The following is a 15,675-nucleotide window of genomic DNA, read 5'->3' on the forward strand; positions in this document are numbered from 1 at the left end:
GGACGGTAATATACGGAAAATGAAAAGACCTAAAGACACCTTAAAAAGAGGGTGCCTATGGTGAGGAATAGATGAAGATTAGAGATGGACATATGTATTCAAGGAGATGGCAATTTATTTTATTTTATTTTACTTTATTTTTAAAAGATTTTATTTATTTATTCAAGAGAGACACACAGAGAGAAGCAGAGACACAGGCAGAAGGAGAAGCAGGCTCCCTGCAGGGAGCCCGATGTGGGACTCGATCCCTGATCCGGGGATCACGACCTGTGCCCAAGGCAGACACTCAACCTTGGAGCCACCCAGGCGTCCCGGAGATGGCAATTTAAAGAGGCACCAAAGGCTGGCGTATGGTGTGGAGGGGAAGCCAGAAGGTGAGAGAGCTGAGGAAGATCTGAAAGGAAACTATTCAAAGGTAGAATATGAAGTCACTGCTCAGAGGGTGGGGTTACCTTTGAGAGAAGCCAGAATTTTTACAAGGAGGGGAAGGAGGGATCCCTGGGTGGCGCAGCGGTTTAGCGCCTGCCTTTGGCCCAGGGCGCGATCCTGGAGACCGGGGATCGAGTCCCACGTCGGGCTCCCGGTGCATGGAGCCTGCTTCTCCCTCTGCCTATGTCTCTGCCTCTCTCTCTCTCTCTCTGTGTGTGACTATCATAAATAAATAAAAATTTAAAAAAAAAAAAAAAAACAGGAGGGGAAGGAGACTTTCTGGAGGGTGGATATTTCACAAAGGGGACTCTTAGGAAAATGGGGGTGGGCAGGAATTCAAAGGCATACTTTGAAGCATCTCTCAGGGGGCTTTCTATGGCAAAAGGGAAATCCCCTCAGGGAGCAATGGTTCTCAAACTTGAACGATTCATCAGAATCACAAGGAGGGTCCCTAAAAACAGACTGCTGGGTCCTACTCTCAGGTCTTCTGATTCAGTAGGTCTGGGCTGGATCCAAGAACTTGCATTTCTAACAAGTTTCCAGGTGATGTTGATGCTGCTGGTCCAAGGACCATGCTTTGAGAACCACCGCCATAGGGGAAGGGATTATTTAGTGAGGAGGCTCTCAAATGGGAAAAGGGCTGCTAAAAGGAAAACGGAGGAAGTCCTTAAGAAATCTCTAAGGAGGGCATTAAGGGTCTCTCAATCTCCAAAGGAGGAAGAGTCTGAGGATGAAACCTATGAAAAATGGCCTGAGAGATCCCTGAGAGGTGAGATTTCAAGAGATGAGGCTATCTGTTGAGGATCTTTTTATTAAAAGGCAACAGTGGAGGCTTTTGGGTAGGAAAGGGAAGCGTGGAAGATCCTGGGGGCCTCTGAAGGGACAATGGGGGTAAGGAGGCTCAGAACTGAGAAGATCTCTAAGTTGATTTCAAAGGAAAGAAAATGGAGGTGGTGAGAGGATGTAAATAGGGACCCTAAAAGGGGTAAATCTGATAGGGTCCTGAATGGATGTAGATGTCACAGGCAGGAATGAGGGAATGTTCTGAAGGAATCTCAGAAAGGTTGTTGATGCAGGACAATTTTGAAGGAAATTCTCTAAAAGGTGTCTGGGGGAGATGTGATCTCCTGAGAGAGATCTTGGATGTAACGGAGCAGGATGGCAGAGGTCCTTTGAGAAGAAACCTCTGAGTAAAGTTTTCAAAAGGGTATTGTATGGGAAAGGAGGGTCTTCCAAGTGGAATGTGGGAATGTCAGGGTAGAAGGTTTTTCAGAAAGAATTCTGGGACTTTTTAATAGCCGGAACTCAGTTATTGTGAGGAAAGACTGTATGAGCAGGGGGTTCTAGAGGACTTGAGGGAACCTGTAAGGAAGAGTACAGAAATTTCTTGTACAAGTGTCTTAGGAAGGCAGGAGGTCTCCGAGCAACGATTCAGTGGGTTCTGGGGGGTGTTGGATGGGTCTCTGAGATTTCAAGGGCCTATCCCAGGAGGGCTTGAGGGGTTGCTGAGGTCTCTGAGAAGATGTGAGGAGCTCTTTGGAAAAACTGCATCTCACAGAGGTCATGAAGAGGATCTTAAGGTTTAAGGTATTTCGAAACTTCAACTAAAAGTCAGTCTAGAAAGGGGGATTTTCAAAGGTATCTAAAGAGGATTCTGGAAAATATCAGAAACTACAGGGGGCCTTTTTGGAATCCTGAAAGAATCCGTGGAAAATGTGTAGGTTACTAGGAAAGAATTGAGATATATAACACGGGTTGTGGAAAAGGCTTTCGGTATATTGGATAAGAGTTCTCCAGAGACTTCCAACGAATCTTTGGATATTTGGGATAAGTGAAGGTGGTGTTGGGGAAGATTTTTGGGGTGAGGGTGATCTCTAGGGCATTTCAGGCTGGTGAGACTTGGGGAACCTGAAGTCTTTGAGAAGGATCTGTAGAAGGTTCCTAAGGAATGACTCTGTGAAGGGGGAGTGTGTGCAGAGATGGCTCGTGCGTTGGGAGCGGGGGTCCTCTAGGTGAATTTTGGAGATGTGAGGACATTTCAGAGAGTCTCTGAGGAAGACTTTCAGGGCATACCAGGGATATTCCAAAGGACATGGTGGTGGGGAGGGGGCTCAAGGATTTGGGGGCCATGAGTGGATCTCCCAGGCGATTTCTGGTATAGAGGTGGGTGGGAGGGAAAATTCTTGGGACCTATGAGAAAGAAGACGCGGAAAGATTGTGGGGATATGCGAAATAGATCTCTGGGGGAGATTTCTGGAATGTGCAGGGTCTGGAGGGGATCTCAGGGAGACTGCAGGAGATTTTTAGGGCTTATGAGGGAAGCTCCGGGAGGAGATATGACACACATTGTTGGAATAGATGAGGAGTGGCCTCCGGGGAATATTTCTGGACGGAGGAGGAGGATGGGGGATCTGGGGCCAGAGGAGGGGTTCTCTGAGGAAGATTTCCAGAGACCTAAGCCGGCGTCTGGACAAGATTGTGGGAACGCAAGGGGGGGGGGTCTCTCGGAAAGATTTCGGACCGCAGGAGGGGTGGGGGTTTTCAGGGGGCTCTAGGGCGGGTTTTGGGGGGCTGCGGGAACGCCCTCCAGGGAGATGTCTGAGGCAGAGCTGCGCGGGGGAAGGAGGGGTCACAGGGAAGGTCCCCCGGTCCGGCCCCTCACGGTCCCCAGGGTGTGAGGGTTTCGGAGGGAAGCTTCCCAGGCGGCCTGGGCGGGCGACTCGGGGGTCGGGGGTGGGGGATTCTCCTGAGGGCCGGGACCCCCAAGGCCCGCGCTCGCCGCGACCCGCGGCTCGGGGTCCCTGAGGGGGCGGGGCCGCCCGCGCGGCCTGGGGCGCCCTGAGGTGAGCCCCGCGCGCCCCGACCCGCCGCCGCCCCGCCGCCGCCGCCCGGCCCTGCCCGCGACTCACCGCCTCGGCCTCGGCCTCCGCCGCCGCCGCCGCCGCCGCCGCTCGGGCCTCCTCAGGCCCCCGCCGCCGCCGTCGCCCCCTCTCCGGCCCGCGAGCTCCCCTCCCTCCTCCCGCACCGACCACCGCCGCCGCCGCCGCCGCCGCCGTCGCGCTGCGTCACCGCGCCGTGCGTCACCGCCCCTGGCCCCGCCCCGCCGGGGCCGCCGCGCGCCGGCATTAGCTCACGCCGCGGTGACGAACGGCGCGCCCGCCAACGGGCGGCGAGGGCAGCCCGAAGGGCGGGAGGTGTGCGCGGAGAAAGGCGGGGTCCAGGCGGAGAGGGGAGCGCGGAGGGTTGAGCGAGGCCCAAGAGGCCCGCCCCCTGCGCGGTAGGATTGGTTGGCCGCGGGGCTGACAGGCAGTCGGCCCCGCCGGAGCCTCGGGGCCGGCGGGCGGGGAGGGGGCGGGGCGCGCGCGGCGTTGCCATGGGCAACGGGCGCGGCGGAGCCGGGGATTGGTCCTCCCGGCCCGCAGGGGGCAGTCTCGGGCGCGTCTACCCCGGCGGCCGTGAGCTAGGTCACAATTCCTGAATCTGGTGTTCAAGGCCGGCCTCCCCGCCCCTCCTGAACGCCCCGCCTAAGGCCTGGGCCCCGCCGGCCCGGTGGCCAGGTGAGGGGTTGGCACGCAGGCTTCTGGAGTCTCAGCTTTACCACCGCAGCCCTCCCTGAGCCTGTTGCTTCGTCTCTCAAGTGGAATGGGACTGAGACGATGCCTAGAAAGCGCTTGGCGCAATGGAGGCCGTCCACAAATGGGAGTTGTTGCTTTGACTATTGTAGTCTGTTCATGCCACAAACTACCCTGGATCTGGTGACTAAGCGGAGCGGGGGCCCTCACGCAGAAGGTGACAGAGACATGACCTGTTAGAGGAACTCAAAGAAAATGCGATCGGGGTAGACGGAGTGTAGAGTCCCAGGCCAGGAGTGGTGGGAGATGAGCTGTGGCCAGATGTTTGGCCACTTGAGGGAGTTTGGGCTTGTCTTGAGGACACTAGGGAGCCAGGGAGGGGCTTCAAGCCAGGGAGAGTCATGGTGAGTTGGGGATTTGGAAAGATGGCTCTGGCTTTCCTATGGAGCAGAGATTGGAGGGAGTAAAACTGGGGGCCTTCAGTTCGGGAAGGCAGTTGGGGTGGGACAGAGGCTTTTGCACCTGGGTGGGACTGTGGGACAGGGAGGAGGGAGGACAAGAGGGACTCCCAGGAGGCCGAGTGAACCTGCCCTGGGACTGGCTGGCTGCAGAGCGGGCAGAGAGGGTGAAATCCTAGACAAGGCCCCTGACTGGGGTTTGGGGGTGCCTCCCTGAAGAGGAGACCCAGAGGAGAAGCAGGTTTGTTTGGAAGACGCTAGGTCCCCATGTGGGCCACCCAGCAGCGGGGGCCAGGAGGCTGCGCAGTGCTGGGTCTGGGGTTTAAGAGAGAAATTGGAGCTGGAAACCAAGATTTGAGGATCATCAAAGATGGTAATTGGAGCTGTGGGTGTTAGTGAGCTAACGTAAGGAAGACATGAAGGATGAATGGAGATGAGGACTCAACAGAATCCTAAGAAAGGGGGACCTCTAAAATATGAGCAAAGGAATCGACAGTCTCTCCAAGATTGAGAAGGGGCAGCCAGTCAGGAAGATGCACTTCAAGCCAGGGTGGGCGATATCACAAACCCCATCCACTAGCCCCAACATCTAAGCAAAAGCTTTCACAGCATGCAGAGTAGTTGTGCTCGAGAGATCCTGGTTCGTTTATTCACTCAAGGATACTCAAGTACCCGATACATGTCGGGTGCCATTCAAGATTCTAGAAATTCGATAACGGAACAAAGCTTACATTCATACCTGAAGCTTACATTCTGGTTGAGGGGACACAATAAATTAAAAAAAAAATACGATGTGACTTGGTGATAAGTACTATGGGGATAAATAAAGCAAGCTGAGAGGGTGGAGTGATGGGGTCAGCACTATTTTAGGTGAGGAAAGGCATCTTGGGTCAGGTGAGATTTGAGCAGAAATCTGAAGAAATGAAGGGGTAAACCATAGGGAAAGAGGGTTCCAGAAAGAGGGACCAGCAAGTGCAAAGGGCCAGGGGGAGGATTATTCACAGAACCACAAAGAGGAATAACATGGCTGGGAAGGAGTGGGCAAAGAAGAGGGCAGTAGAAGACAAGGTCCAAGTGGAAATGGAGGATGGGTGTTGGCAGATAATGGCCACTGTAAGGACTCTAGCTTTTACCCAAATAACGTACCTGGAAGGCTTAGGAGGGTTTTGAGAGAAGAGGTGTATTGTCTTCCTCTGGCAGTCTTACGAAGAACAGAGTGTGGGATGGGGAGCAGGGGGACAGTGAGGAGGTTGCTGGGAGAGTTCAGGGGAGATGAAGGTGGATAGAACCGGGCTATGGGCCATGGAGGGGGGGGAGTGGGCAGGTTCTGGTTACATTTCCAAGTTCTGAACTGACAAATTCTGATGTACGAGGAGAGGAATGAGATAGGTTAAGGATGATAGACATCCAGGTGGAGATGTCAGGTTGGCAGCTGGATATAGGAGTCCAGAGTTTGGGAAGAGGGCCAGGCTGGAAAAAGAATTAGGATATCCCCTTTGGAAGCCAAGAAACTGAATGAGATCAGGAGGAGAGGGTGGTAGGTGAAAAAGAGAAGGAGACAAAGGACTGAACCCTGGGACACCCCACCGTAAAAAGGAAGAATCAGCAAGAGAGGCCAAAAAGGAACGGCTAGAACATTCGGAGGAAAACCAGGTCACGGTGTTGTCCTGAAAACCAAGTGAAGAAAGTATTTCTTCAGGGCCCAGAGAGTGTTGGGCGGTGTCACACACAGCTGACAGGGCACGGCTGATGAAGACTGAGAATTGACCCTTAGGTCCAACACCAGAGAGGTCATCGGTGGCCCCGGCAAGGGTATGTCAGGGGATGGGAACAGGAGTGACAATCTGCTGGGAGGGAGCTGAAGAGGAAATCAGGAGGAGACCTTGGAGGCAGCAAGTGTAGACCATTCTTTCGAGAAGTTTTGCTGAAAAGGGAAGGAAATGAATGGGCAGTGCTGGACAGAGTTCTTAGTTTTTAAGAAGGAAGACACCCCCGCGTGCGGGCTGAGAGGAAAGACCTAGTAGGGATGGGAACACTGATGATGCAGGGAGAGGGAGAATAGCTCCAGTGACGCCCATCAGTAGGTGGGACGGGGTGGGACGGTGCCCAGGGAGGGGGTTCAGGAAGTCTTGATCACTGCCACCCGCGGAGCCAGCACAGTGGGCCACCCATTATGGGGCTGGGCCCTGTGAAGAATCTCTTTTGTTGGCTTATATTTTCTCACTGAAGTTCATGGAGTCTTCCCGTAAATGACTTCCCTTTTATTTCTCCTTTATATGACAGGATGTTGTGTTGATTTGGGCGGGGGGTGGAATATATGTCTAATAAGGTTACGTTATCTAGGAATTTCATTTCATGATTGGAAAGGGAGCAACACAAATGCACTTAATAAAAAAGAGGGTACTGGTCTGACAGAATTGGACACCATCATTGTAGAGCCCATTACTAGGCCCCTGGGGTTGAATCAGTCACCATTACCTGGGCACTGTGGAATCCAGGTGGCAGTTTGCCTACCAAACATCCCTAAGCTCCCCTTTTCTACTCTGGAATTAAAATATTCCAGAGGGGGACAATCCAGGAAAGCTTCCTGGAGGAGGGGAGGAGCTAAAGAGCTCATTGTTACCTACTATGTATTGAGCATGTCCACCATGCTAGGAGGTGTGTGAAGCTCTTTAATCCTCACAAGGATCTTGAATCAGAGGGGTGAGGTTACTTAGCTGGGGTCACACAGCAAGGCGGCATTCGAACCCCGGTCTGAGTGATTGCAAAGCTGGGAGGTCCTGGCAGATGAGGGGAAGGAAGGAAGGGGAGGAGCTCTCTGAGACAGTTGTCCCAGAATGGGCATAAACAGGATGTGGTGTTGGATGAAACCTTTCCCCTGCCCCACACCCCGCCCCCTGAAGCCCTGGTCCCCACCTCTAGAAGACAGCGGAACTGAAAAAGAAGAGGCCTGTGGACTGAAAAGTCATGGTCAGGGGGCCAGGGGTTGTATGGGAAGGGCTGGGGGCTGGGGCGGGGCTGGGCCTGGGTCTGAGAGAGTGCAGGGGTGAAGGTCAGGCTGTGGGATGGTCAGGGGCTGGGAGGGTGACCCCAACTGCGGCAAAGGGCTGGCTGGGGGAAGAGAGATGCTGGTTCCGGGTTTAGCGCCAGAGCAAGCAAATCCCCAGGGTCTCCTTGAGTGCTTCCCAAGGGCACCTGCCTAGAGGGCTGGAACCCAGCCTCTACTGGGCAGCCCCAACTGGGGCGTGTGCGCTGGTAAGGGGCGGCAACTGCCCCAAGGAAAGGTGCCGCCTAATGTCCCCAGAGGTGTCCCATGAGCTGTCAGGGCCCACCTCGTTAGTAGTAGATGGAGAAACTGAGGTTTGGGGAAGGGGCGGGGGCCGAGAGCAGGCCAGCTCAGCTCTTCCTGGGCTTCTCTGGCAGTCCGATTCCCTGGTGGTGTGCGAGGTGGACCCAGAGCTAAAGGAAAAGCTGAGAAAATTTCGCTTCAGAAAAGAGACGGACAATGCGGCCATAATAAGTGAGTGTCATCTCCTCCCCTGGAAGGATGGTAGAGAGGGTGGGGACAAGGAAGTCTGGGCTAGTGTCATCAGTGGATGGGAGGGGCGTCTAACCCCTATGTGCCATCTGTTTCCAGTGAAGGTGGATAAAGACCGGCAGATGGTGGTGCTCGAGGAAGAATTTCAGGTGAGGGTCTGGGATGGACAGGACCTCCAAGAAGTGCAGGGTGGGCCTGGGAGAACCAGAGGGCTGGAAGATGCCAGGAGCCTGGCATTGGGGGCCAGAAAGGCCTGGAGGGCAGATCCCAGCTCAGCTGTGACTCTAGGCAAGAGACACCATCTGCATGGGTCTCTGTTTCCTCATCTTTGAAACGAGGGTACTGGAACCCTTTGGGTTGACTATGGATTCAATGCTTTAATTCTTGTAATGGGTTTAGAAGAGGGCCTGGCACCTAGAATATGCTTGATGAAATGATGACAGTGATGACAACGACGGTATTTTATTGGCACCAAAATGAAAGTTTCCTGATAAGTCAAAAGCCTAGCAGGAATCCTTCCTAAAAGGGTAGACCTCACCTTTTCTCACCTTGATGTCTTTATCAGTCCCACAGGGATAATAAGAGTTACTTTATAATGTTGTAAGGATTGAGGTGGGGGTGGGGGTGGCCCATGGAGGCTGAGGCTGGGGATGTTTGACAGGCAAGGGGGATTGGCTAGGAGCTGGGCTCTCTCAGGTCCTCCGAAAGGCAGTGCAGCAAAATGGTTATGATTTGAATCCAGATTCAAATCTGGATCGTACTGCTCACTATCTGCCACCTTGGCCAAGCATCTTAACAAGTCTGGGCCTCGGTTTGCTCACCTGTAAAGGGGGGGATAAGAATAGAAGCTACCTCACAGAATTGTGGGAGAAGTCAATGAGTTGATCTATGGGTGTTTCTTGAACCAGTGCCTCGGCACTGGTTTGTGCTGACTTAATGAGTCTTTTCTCCCCGCCCCCCCCCCCAGAACATTTCTCCAGAGGAACTAAAAACAGAGTTGCCAGAGAGACAGCCCAGGTACCCTGGGGGAAGGAAGGGGGAGGGTCAGGCCTGGGAGAGGGGGTGGTGACGAAGGAACAGACTGAGGGACCCTTCAGATTCCAGCCTTAATAACAGGCTCTGATCTGGGATTGAGGCCATGAATTCACACCCTAGGACTTTTTGTTTGTATACTAATATTGCAGAATTTTTTTTTTTTTTACATTTTATTTATTTATTCATGAAAGACACATAGACAGAGACACGGGCAGAGGGAGAAGCCTATGTCTCCTTCTGCCTCCCTCTCCCTCCCTATAGGGAGCCTGATATGGGACTCGATCCCAGGACTCCGGGATCACAATCTGAGCCAAAGGCAGACGCTCAACACTGAGCCACCCAGGCGTCCCTTTATTGCAGAATCTTACACTGATAGTCACATATGATATTAGACCTTGCTCTTTTTTTTTTTTTTTGTACAAACTGTGTTGGGTTTTGGTCTCATGATTGCACTTACTTCATTAAACAAAAAATGAAATTTTCCTCATTTCAATGCTTGAGAATCTCTGGGTAGCAGAGGAGTCACTTGACCTTTAACGATTGGGGAGAATTCTGTGTGAAGCCACCTAAGTCTGGTGCTTTCTGTAGGAGGTGCTCTTTGACACGCCTATGAAATCTAGTCTGTGTAGATTTTTCATCGCCACTGGGGTGAATTTTGGGCTCCCCAGGATTTTGACCCTCACTCTCAGGCTCTAGATCTCAGCTGGGATCAGCTCCCCAGCTGTCTGACAAGTGTGGTCACACTGGGCCCTGTACACAGAAGGGAGTCTCGAACACAGGGCTTACTGCTCTGCAGCTGCCTGCCATCTGGATTTTTTTTAAATAGTTTTTTTAAAGATTTATTTATTTATTTATGATAGACATAGAGAGAGAGAAAGGCAGAGACAAAGGAGGAGGGAGAAGCAGGCTCCATGCTGGAAGCCTGACGTGGGACTTGATCCCGGGACTCCAGGATCGCGCCCTGGGCCAAAGGCAGGTGCCAAACCGCTGAGCCACCCAGGGATCCCCCTTAAAATAGTTTAATCTTTGAATTTGTGTTTTGTGTCAAGTCTGATGGGATAGTGGAGCCTGTGCTGGGGACTTGGAGCCTCCTTCAGCTCCCACGTGGTCCCTCCTTTAGAAGGACAAGTAGCAAATTTAGTAAGACCACGACCAGTCTGGAGACTGCAGAGGAAAGGGAACAGCTCTTCTCTTGCCTTTTGAACACGAGGCCCCACGTTTTCATTTTGCACTGGGCTTGGCAAATTGTAGAGCCAGCTCTGGTCTCAGGCCAGAGGTCTAGAGCTCAGCATGGTGCTTGAGCCCCTACAGTCTGGCACTGAATTCCCTGGGCTAAAATCTTCCCTCTATCCACAGAACCTTGGCTAAGTGACTCTGGGCCTCTGTTTTCCCATCTGTAGTATGGGGATAATAAGGGCACTTATGTCAGAGGGTTATTATGAATCAAACAGGCACCTGTGATTATTATTTTTCATCATTTTGAGGCCAGTATCCTGGGTTTCATTTGTTAACCTTAGCTTCTTAGACTCAGGCAAGATTTCAAGATTGTGAACTCAGGTAATGGGTATTGGGCCTCGGGCTCCAGGCAAAAGTACTGAATTTGAATTCCCTTTCACTGGTGCAGGTTCGTGGTTTACAGCTACAAGTATGTGCACGAGGATGGTCGAGTGTCCTACCCTCTATGCTTTATCTTCTCCAGTCCTGTGGGTGAGGCACAGCTCTCTACCTGTCCCCACAAGAGGGTCTGAGAGTCTGTGCGTGGGGTGTGTGAGAACATATACGTGGGTGCAGGTGTGTGTGACTGGTGACTGTGTGAGTGTATGGCACATGGTGTGTGTGTGTGTGTGGTGTGAGTGCTGGGAGGGTAGTGGGGTGGAGGCAGGGGTTCAGATTTCTTAAGAGCCCACAGGTCCTCCTTAGTCCCAAGGTGTATAAGCAAGTTAACCCCTCCCTTTTACTTAGAATCTAACTCCTGTGTGGCCTCTCAGCCATCTCTAGGGACCCTCAGAATAACAAGCCCCCCAAACAAAGCCCCCAGAATCTGGGTATAGCTTCAAGAGAACACCTTAGAACAACTCCCAGGACCCTCGGAAAACTTAAAGGCCTGCATGACATTACTAGGGCCTTAGTGATAACCAGGGTCCCCCAATTATGCTCTTTTCTCTTCTCCACACAGGTTGCAAGCCTGAACAGCAGATGATGTATGCAGGGAGTAAGAATAGACTGGTGCAGACTGCAGAGCTCACAAAGGTCTGGGCCTGGGGCTGAGGCTCCCCAGTGCTAGGGACGAGGAGGGGGAAAGTCTGGGCTTGTGGGTCTGAAGGAGGATGGGCTGAGGGTCTGGGCACCCGTTCTGAGGGGAGGAGGGAGCTAGAGCTCACTCCTTCAGTTCCTGAGTGGGATCTTAATGCAGAGGCCTCTCCTTGCCCAGGTGTTTGAAATCCGCACCACAGAAGACCTCACCGAGGCCTGGCTCCAAGAGAAGTTGTCCTTCTTTCGTTGACCTCTGGGCTGGGGAACGGAATTCCTGATGTCCCTGAAGAAACTGGGGACTGGGACCCCAAGAACTGGAACTCTGAGACCCTAAGGAAATTAAAATGCAGGAACACTCTCAGCTCTGGTTCTGTATCTAGTTGTGAGCGCTAGCCGGCAGTCCCTGCAGTACCGGCCTTCGGCCAGCAGAGGGCAGGCAGACCAAATGGATGCCCGCTGAGTCCCAGGAGGAAAGGGAGGGGGATACCTGTTTCTCGGAAAGAAGGCGAGGGGCCTGTAGGGTTTCCTGGGGAGGAGTTGGTGGGAGGTGGGGGAGGGGGCTGGGTTTCCTGGAGGAATTGGGGAATATTGAGCTCCGGAGGAGGCCACTCCGAGGGGAATAAAGACACCTGGGTTCCTGAGAGTGAAGGAGATAGAGCACCTGTTTCCCCTCCTCCCCACTCCCCACCCCAGCTCTAGGAACTAGCAGGCGTTAGCTGGCACTGAAAACTGTTCTCAGTGAGCCCCCAGGTAGGAAGAATTTGAAGGATCAAACATAATTGCATAAGGGAGTTGCTGGGGTGGGTGGTTTGTGTGGTTAGGGAGGACTGAGGGCCCAAGGCTGGGGAAGGTGAGAGGATCCTGGGCTCTCAGTGGACCCCTGAGGGGAATGAGGTTGAAGGGCAGGAAAGGGACACCCTGCCCGCCCCACCCCAGAGATTCTTCTTTCTTCTGGCATCTCTGGGCTTTTGACTCTCTCAGGTTCTCTATCTTGTGTCTGAGGGACATTTATTGAGCACTCACAGTGTACCAGACAGAATTCTGAGATGGGCAGGTCTTCACAGAGATAAATCACTCTTTCTCTGAGCTTCTCCTCCCGGTCTCTGTTCCTCTCTCTGTCCCCAGATCCAAGGACCTGGGAGCTCCCCCCTCCACCCCTTTTCAGGTTCCCTGTTGAGAGGTGTTCGTTGCCATGGTAACAATGACACAATGACCTTGGGCCTGGGCTGCCCCTCCCCCAGCCCTGTCATTCCTGAGGGGAGGGTCCATGAGCCCGGCTCCAACCCCTCCCCAGCTTTCCTGGCCAGAACAAACCATCCACTCTACCCATCCTTTGCCCCCTTGCCCCATGCCAGGATAAGCCCTTTGCAGAGAGAAATCGCGCACACACAAGCCCCCCCACTCCGGTATTTGTGGGGCGCCGGATTTGAGCTCCTCTCTGACACCCGTCCTGGTGCCCTCCCCACCTCATCTCTGCCAGGCACATCTCTACTCCTCCCTCTGATCACAGCCTCAGTCTCTGATAGCGAGGGGTGGAAGAAGAGGGAGGCTGGGGATAAGAGGGGTCGTTCAATTAAGAGGTCAAGCAACCGCCGGCCTGCAGAGCGCAGAGAGGCCAAAGGACTTGTCCAAGGTCATGCACTTACATGATCAGATTAATACTAATAGTTAACTCTGTGATTGAGGGCTTCCTAGGTGCCAGGCATTTCCACAAGCACTTCACAAGTGTTAACTCATCTAATCCTTACAGTTACCCCATGAGGATCGTTATCATTATCCCCAACTTACAGATGAGCAAACTGAGCCACAGAAGCCATTGGTTGCCTGAAGCCCCCACTGCTAGTGGTTTGCACAGTTAGGACTTGAACTCAAGGCTAATCTGGTGGTAATGGCTACTCTTGTCAGGCAGGGGATTTAGGGGACTCATCCCCTCACCTTCGTCCTCCTCCCCTCTCCCTCTCCTCCTCCCCACGTAGTTGAAATTCTGTCAGCCTCCAGGCTCATGATTGCAAACAGTCCAATCAGAAAGAGGCATGTACCAGGAGTCGCCCAATCAGGAGCAGGGAGTTTGGAAAACAAGGACCAATCAGCGAGGGGGGCTCTCGGGACTGCCCAATGCAGAGTAGGTTTGGCTAGAGGGATTGCGGAGGGACCAATCAGAGAGGCCAGAGCAGAATACAGTATCCAATGGAGAGCCGGCCCAGTGGGGGCGTGGCTCCAGGTTTGGGGCCCCTCCTCCAAGGGGCCCCGAGCAAACTAGGGACCACCTCCTCTCTTTGCACCAACCTTCTTCACCTCGCTCGGCTTCGACAGATCCAGCCTAATTTTTGAATCCAGGCTCTAGGCTTTCCCTGGGGCGCTTCTCTCTGCTAACCTTCAAGGAAAGTAGGGCTTTGGAGAGGAAGAATCGGGATTTAGGGCGGAACTGAGAAAGGAGGATCTAAACTAGGCAAGAGGGGCCAGTGCCTAGACGGAAGGCTAGATGCTTTCGGGGTGGAGTTTAAGGTACAGGGAGAAGTGCTGGGGCGAAGGGAGTAGGAACTAGGCCTGAGGGGCATCCTGAGGTCAGAAAGGGCTGGGGTTCTGGCTTTGGACAGAGCCTTGGAGACGGGGGGTGTGGGTGTGGGTGTGGGTGTGGGTGTGGTGCCTAGGCTTGGGGCGGGGCCTAATTGTGGAAGTGTGAGAATGCTTGCTGCTCTCTATTAGTAAGCCTGCGGCGGGAATTAAGACCTTAGAAAACTTCCACCTGTTGCCCTTTTTCCAGGCCAACTCACATTTCCTGGCCATAGGGGGCATTCTCCAACTGCTGGGGGGTTTCCCCCTTCCCTTCTAGTGACCCCAGGCTTCTGTGTCACTTCTGTGTGGCTTCTGCAGTGAGTCTGGAGGAGGCCTAGCTCTCAGGCCCTCTTCTGAAAGCCATTCAAGAACACGTGTTTACTGAGCCCGTACTGGGTGCTATTGGCCGTTCTGGACACTGGAGAAAATTGGTGCCCATGCCACTCCCCTCAGGAGGCTTATATGTCAGTGACCAGAGAATAAGCAATAAACAAACAATAAAGAGACAAGATTATTATTTTTTAAAAGATTATTTATTCATGAGAGACAGGCAGAGACACAGGCAGAGGGAGAAGCAGGCTCCATGCAGGGAACTCAACATGGGACTCGATCCCAGGTCTCGAGGATCACACCCTGGGCTGAAGGTGGCACTAAACCGCTGAGCCACCTGGGCTGCCCAAGAGACAAGATTATTAATAAGCATGATAAGTGCAATATAGGAAATAAGATGAGATGATGTGATAAAAATGGGGGGGGGGATGCTTTTCGTTGCCTCTAGTCTCTAGAAGAGTCCTCGGCCCGGCATGTGTTATGAAAAATTTCAAACATGCAGCGAAGTTGAAATAACTTTACACAGTGAACACCCATATACCCACCACCTAGATTCTATCATCAACATTTTATTGTGCTTGCTTTATCACATCCCCATCCATCAACCCATCTTGGTTTTTATGGATTTTAGAGTCATTTGCAGACATCAGGACAATTGGTAGGGGGTGGAGGTGTAAACCTAGGAGGTTAAAGGAAAGCCTCTCTGGAAAGATTACCTTTGAATTAAGACTTGAATGAAAAGGAAGAATCGCCAGGGAAGGGGAAATAATGCAAAGAAAGACCCCAGGGGCTGGACTGAACTGAGCTGGTGTGTGGGGGAATAGCAAGGTGTCATGGTTGGAGCTGGGAAACAGGAGTGGAAGGGATGAGGTCAAGAAGTGGGGGAGGAGGGCAATTGGGTGGGTCAGTAGTCAAGCATCTGCCTCCAGCTCAGGTTGGTTGTGATCCTGAGTCCTGGGATTGAATTGGCGTCAGGCTCCCCATGGGGAGCCTGCTTCTCCCTCTGCCTATGTCTCTGTCTCTGTCTCTCTCATGAATAAATAAATAAAATCTTATTAAAAAAAAAAAGAGGTGAGTGGGGCCCTCCCTGTTTGGGTTCAGCCACTTTGCTTCCCCATATTTGCGGATCTCCTTTTTTCCACTCCTGTCCATCCCAGGCCCACCCTTTCCTTCTTTTCCCTTCACCTCTACCCTGCTCTGCCACTTGTTACCTATGTCACCTGAGGCAAATTACTTAACCTCCTCATCTGTAAAATAGGGATGTGATGGGACCTCCTTATCTGGTTCCTGGAAGGAGTAAATGGAATCGTGGGTCAGGCCCTTAGAACCATTCCTGGCACACAGTAACGCTGGATGCGTGTCCGCTTTTGCTGTTGTTATGATTCTCTCTCTATCCTCCCAGCCCAGGACCTCCACACCCCATCAGGGAGCACCAGGAACCAGGTTGGGAGATGGAGATGGTGCCTGGGTGGAGGTGGTGATGGGAGTGGAGTTGTTGGAATCT

General features: G+C 52.8%; 2 protein-coding genes across 8 annotated transcripts in view; one reads left to right on the forward strand and one right to left on the reverse strand.

Annotated features, from left to right (window-relative positions):
• SAMD4B (sterile alpha motif domain containing 4B) overlaps positions 1-3,395 on the reverse strand; it is a 42,475-nt gene extending 39,080 nt beyond the window's left edge. The window contains exon 1 of the mRNA XM_038528921.1: positions 3,339-3,395. The gene's annotated coding sequence lies outside the window, so the exon portion shown is untranslated. The remainder of the gene's footprint in view (positions 1-3,338) is intronic.
• GMFG (glia maturation factor gamma) lies at positions 1,783-11,646 on the forward strand. Of its 7 annotated transcripts, none has more exons than XM_038528926.1 (7): positions 1,783-2,016; positions 7,883-7,979; positions 8,097-8,146; positions 8,965-9,014; positions 10,657-10,739; positions 11,209-11,282; positions 11,464-11,646. In XM_038528926.1, the coding sequence occupies exons 1-7, from the start codon at positions 1,993-1,995 to the stop codon at positions 11,533-11,535; spliced, it is 450 nt and encodes a 149-aa protein (XP_038384854.1). In that variant the 5' UTR covers positions 1,783-1,992; the 3' UTR covers positions 11,536-11,646. The 7 variants fall into 7 exon arrangements, with proteins under 7 accessions (XP_038384854.1, XP_038384858.1, XP_038384852.1 ...); XM_038528928.1 differs by lacking the exon at positions 1,783-2,016 and adding an exon at positions 4,078-4,218; XM_038528929.1 differs by lacking the exon at positions 1,783-2,016 and adding an exon at positions 6,174-6,271.
• Positions 11,647-15,675: the final 4,029 nt, after the last annotated feature.

Source organism: Canis lupus, chromosome 1 (assembly GCF_011100685.1).
Source record: "Canis lupus familiaris isolate Mischka breed German Shepherd chromosome 1, alternate assembly UU_Cfam_GSD_1.0, whole genome shotgun sequence".
NCBI classification, from domain to species: Eukaryota; Metazoa; Chordata; class Mammalia; order Carnivora; family Canidae; genus Canis; species Canis lupus.

Bases quoted from the DNA above. Each gene is read 5' to 3' on its own strand.
- GMFG (XM_038528924.1), top strand. From the start codon at position 4,086: ATGCCTAGAAAGCGCTTGGCGCAATGGAGGCCGTCCACAAATGGGAGT. The intron at 4,219-8,096 runs GTGACAGAGACA...ATCTGTTTCCAG, and splicing joins CGGGGGCCCTCACGCAGAAG to TGAAGGTGGATAAAGACCGG. The intron at 10,740-11,208 runs GTGAGGCACAGC...TTCTCCACACAG, and splicing joins TATCTTCTCCAGTCCTGTGG to GTTGCAAGCCTGAACAGCAG.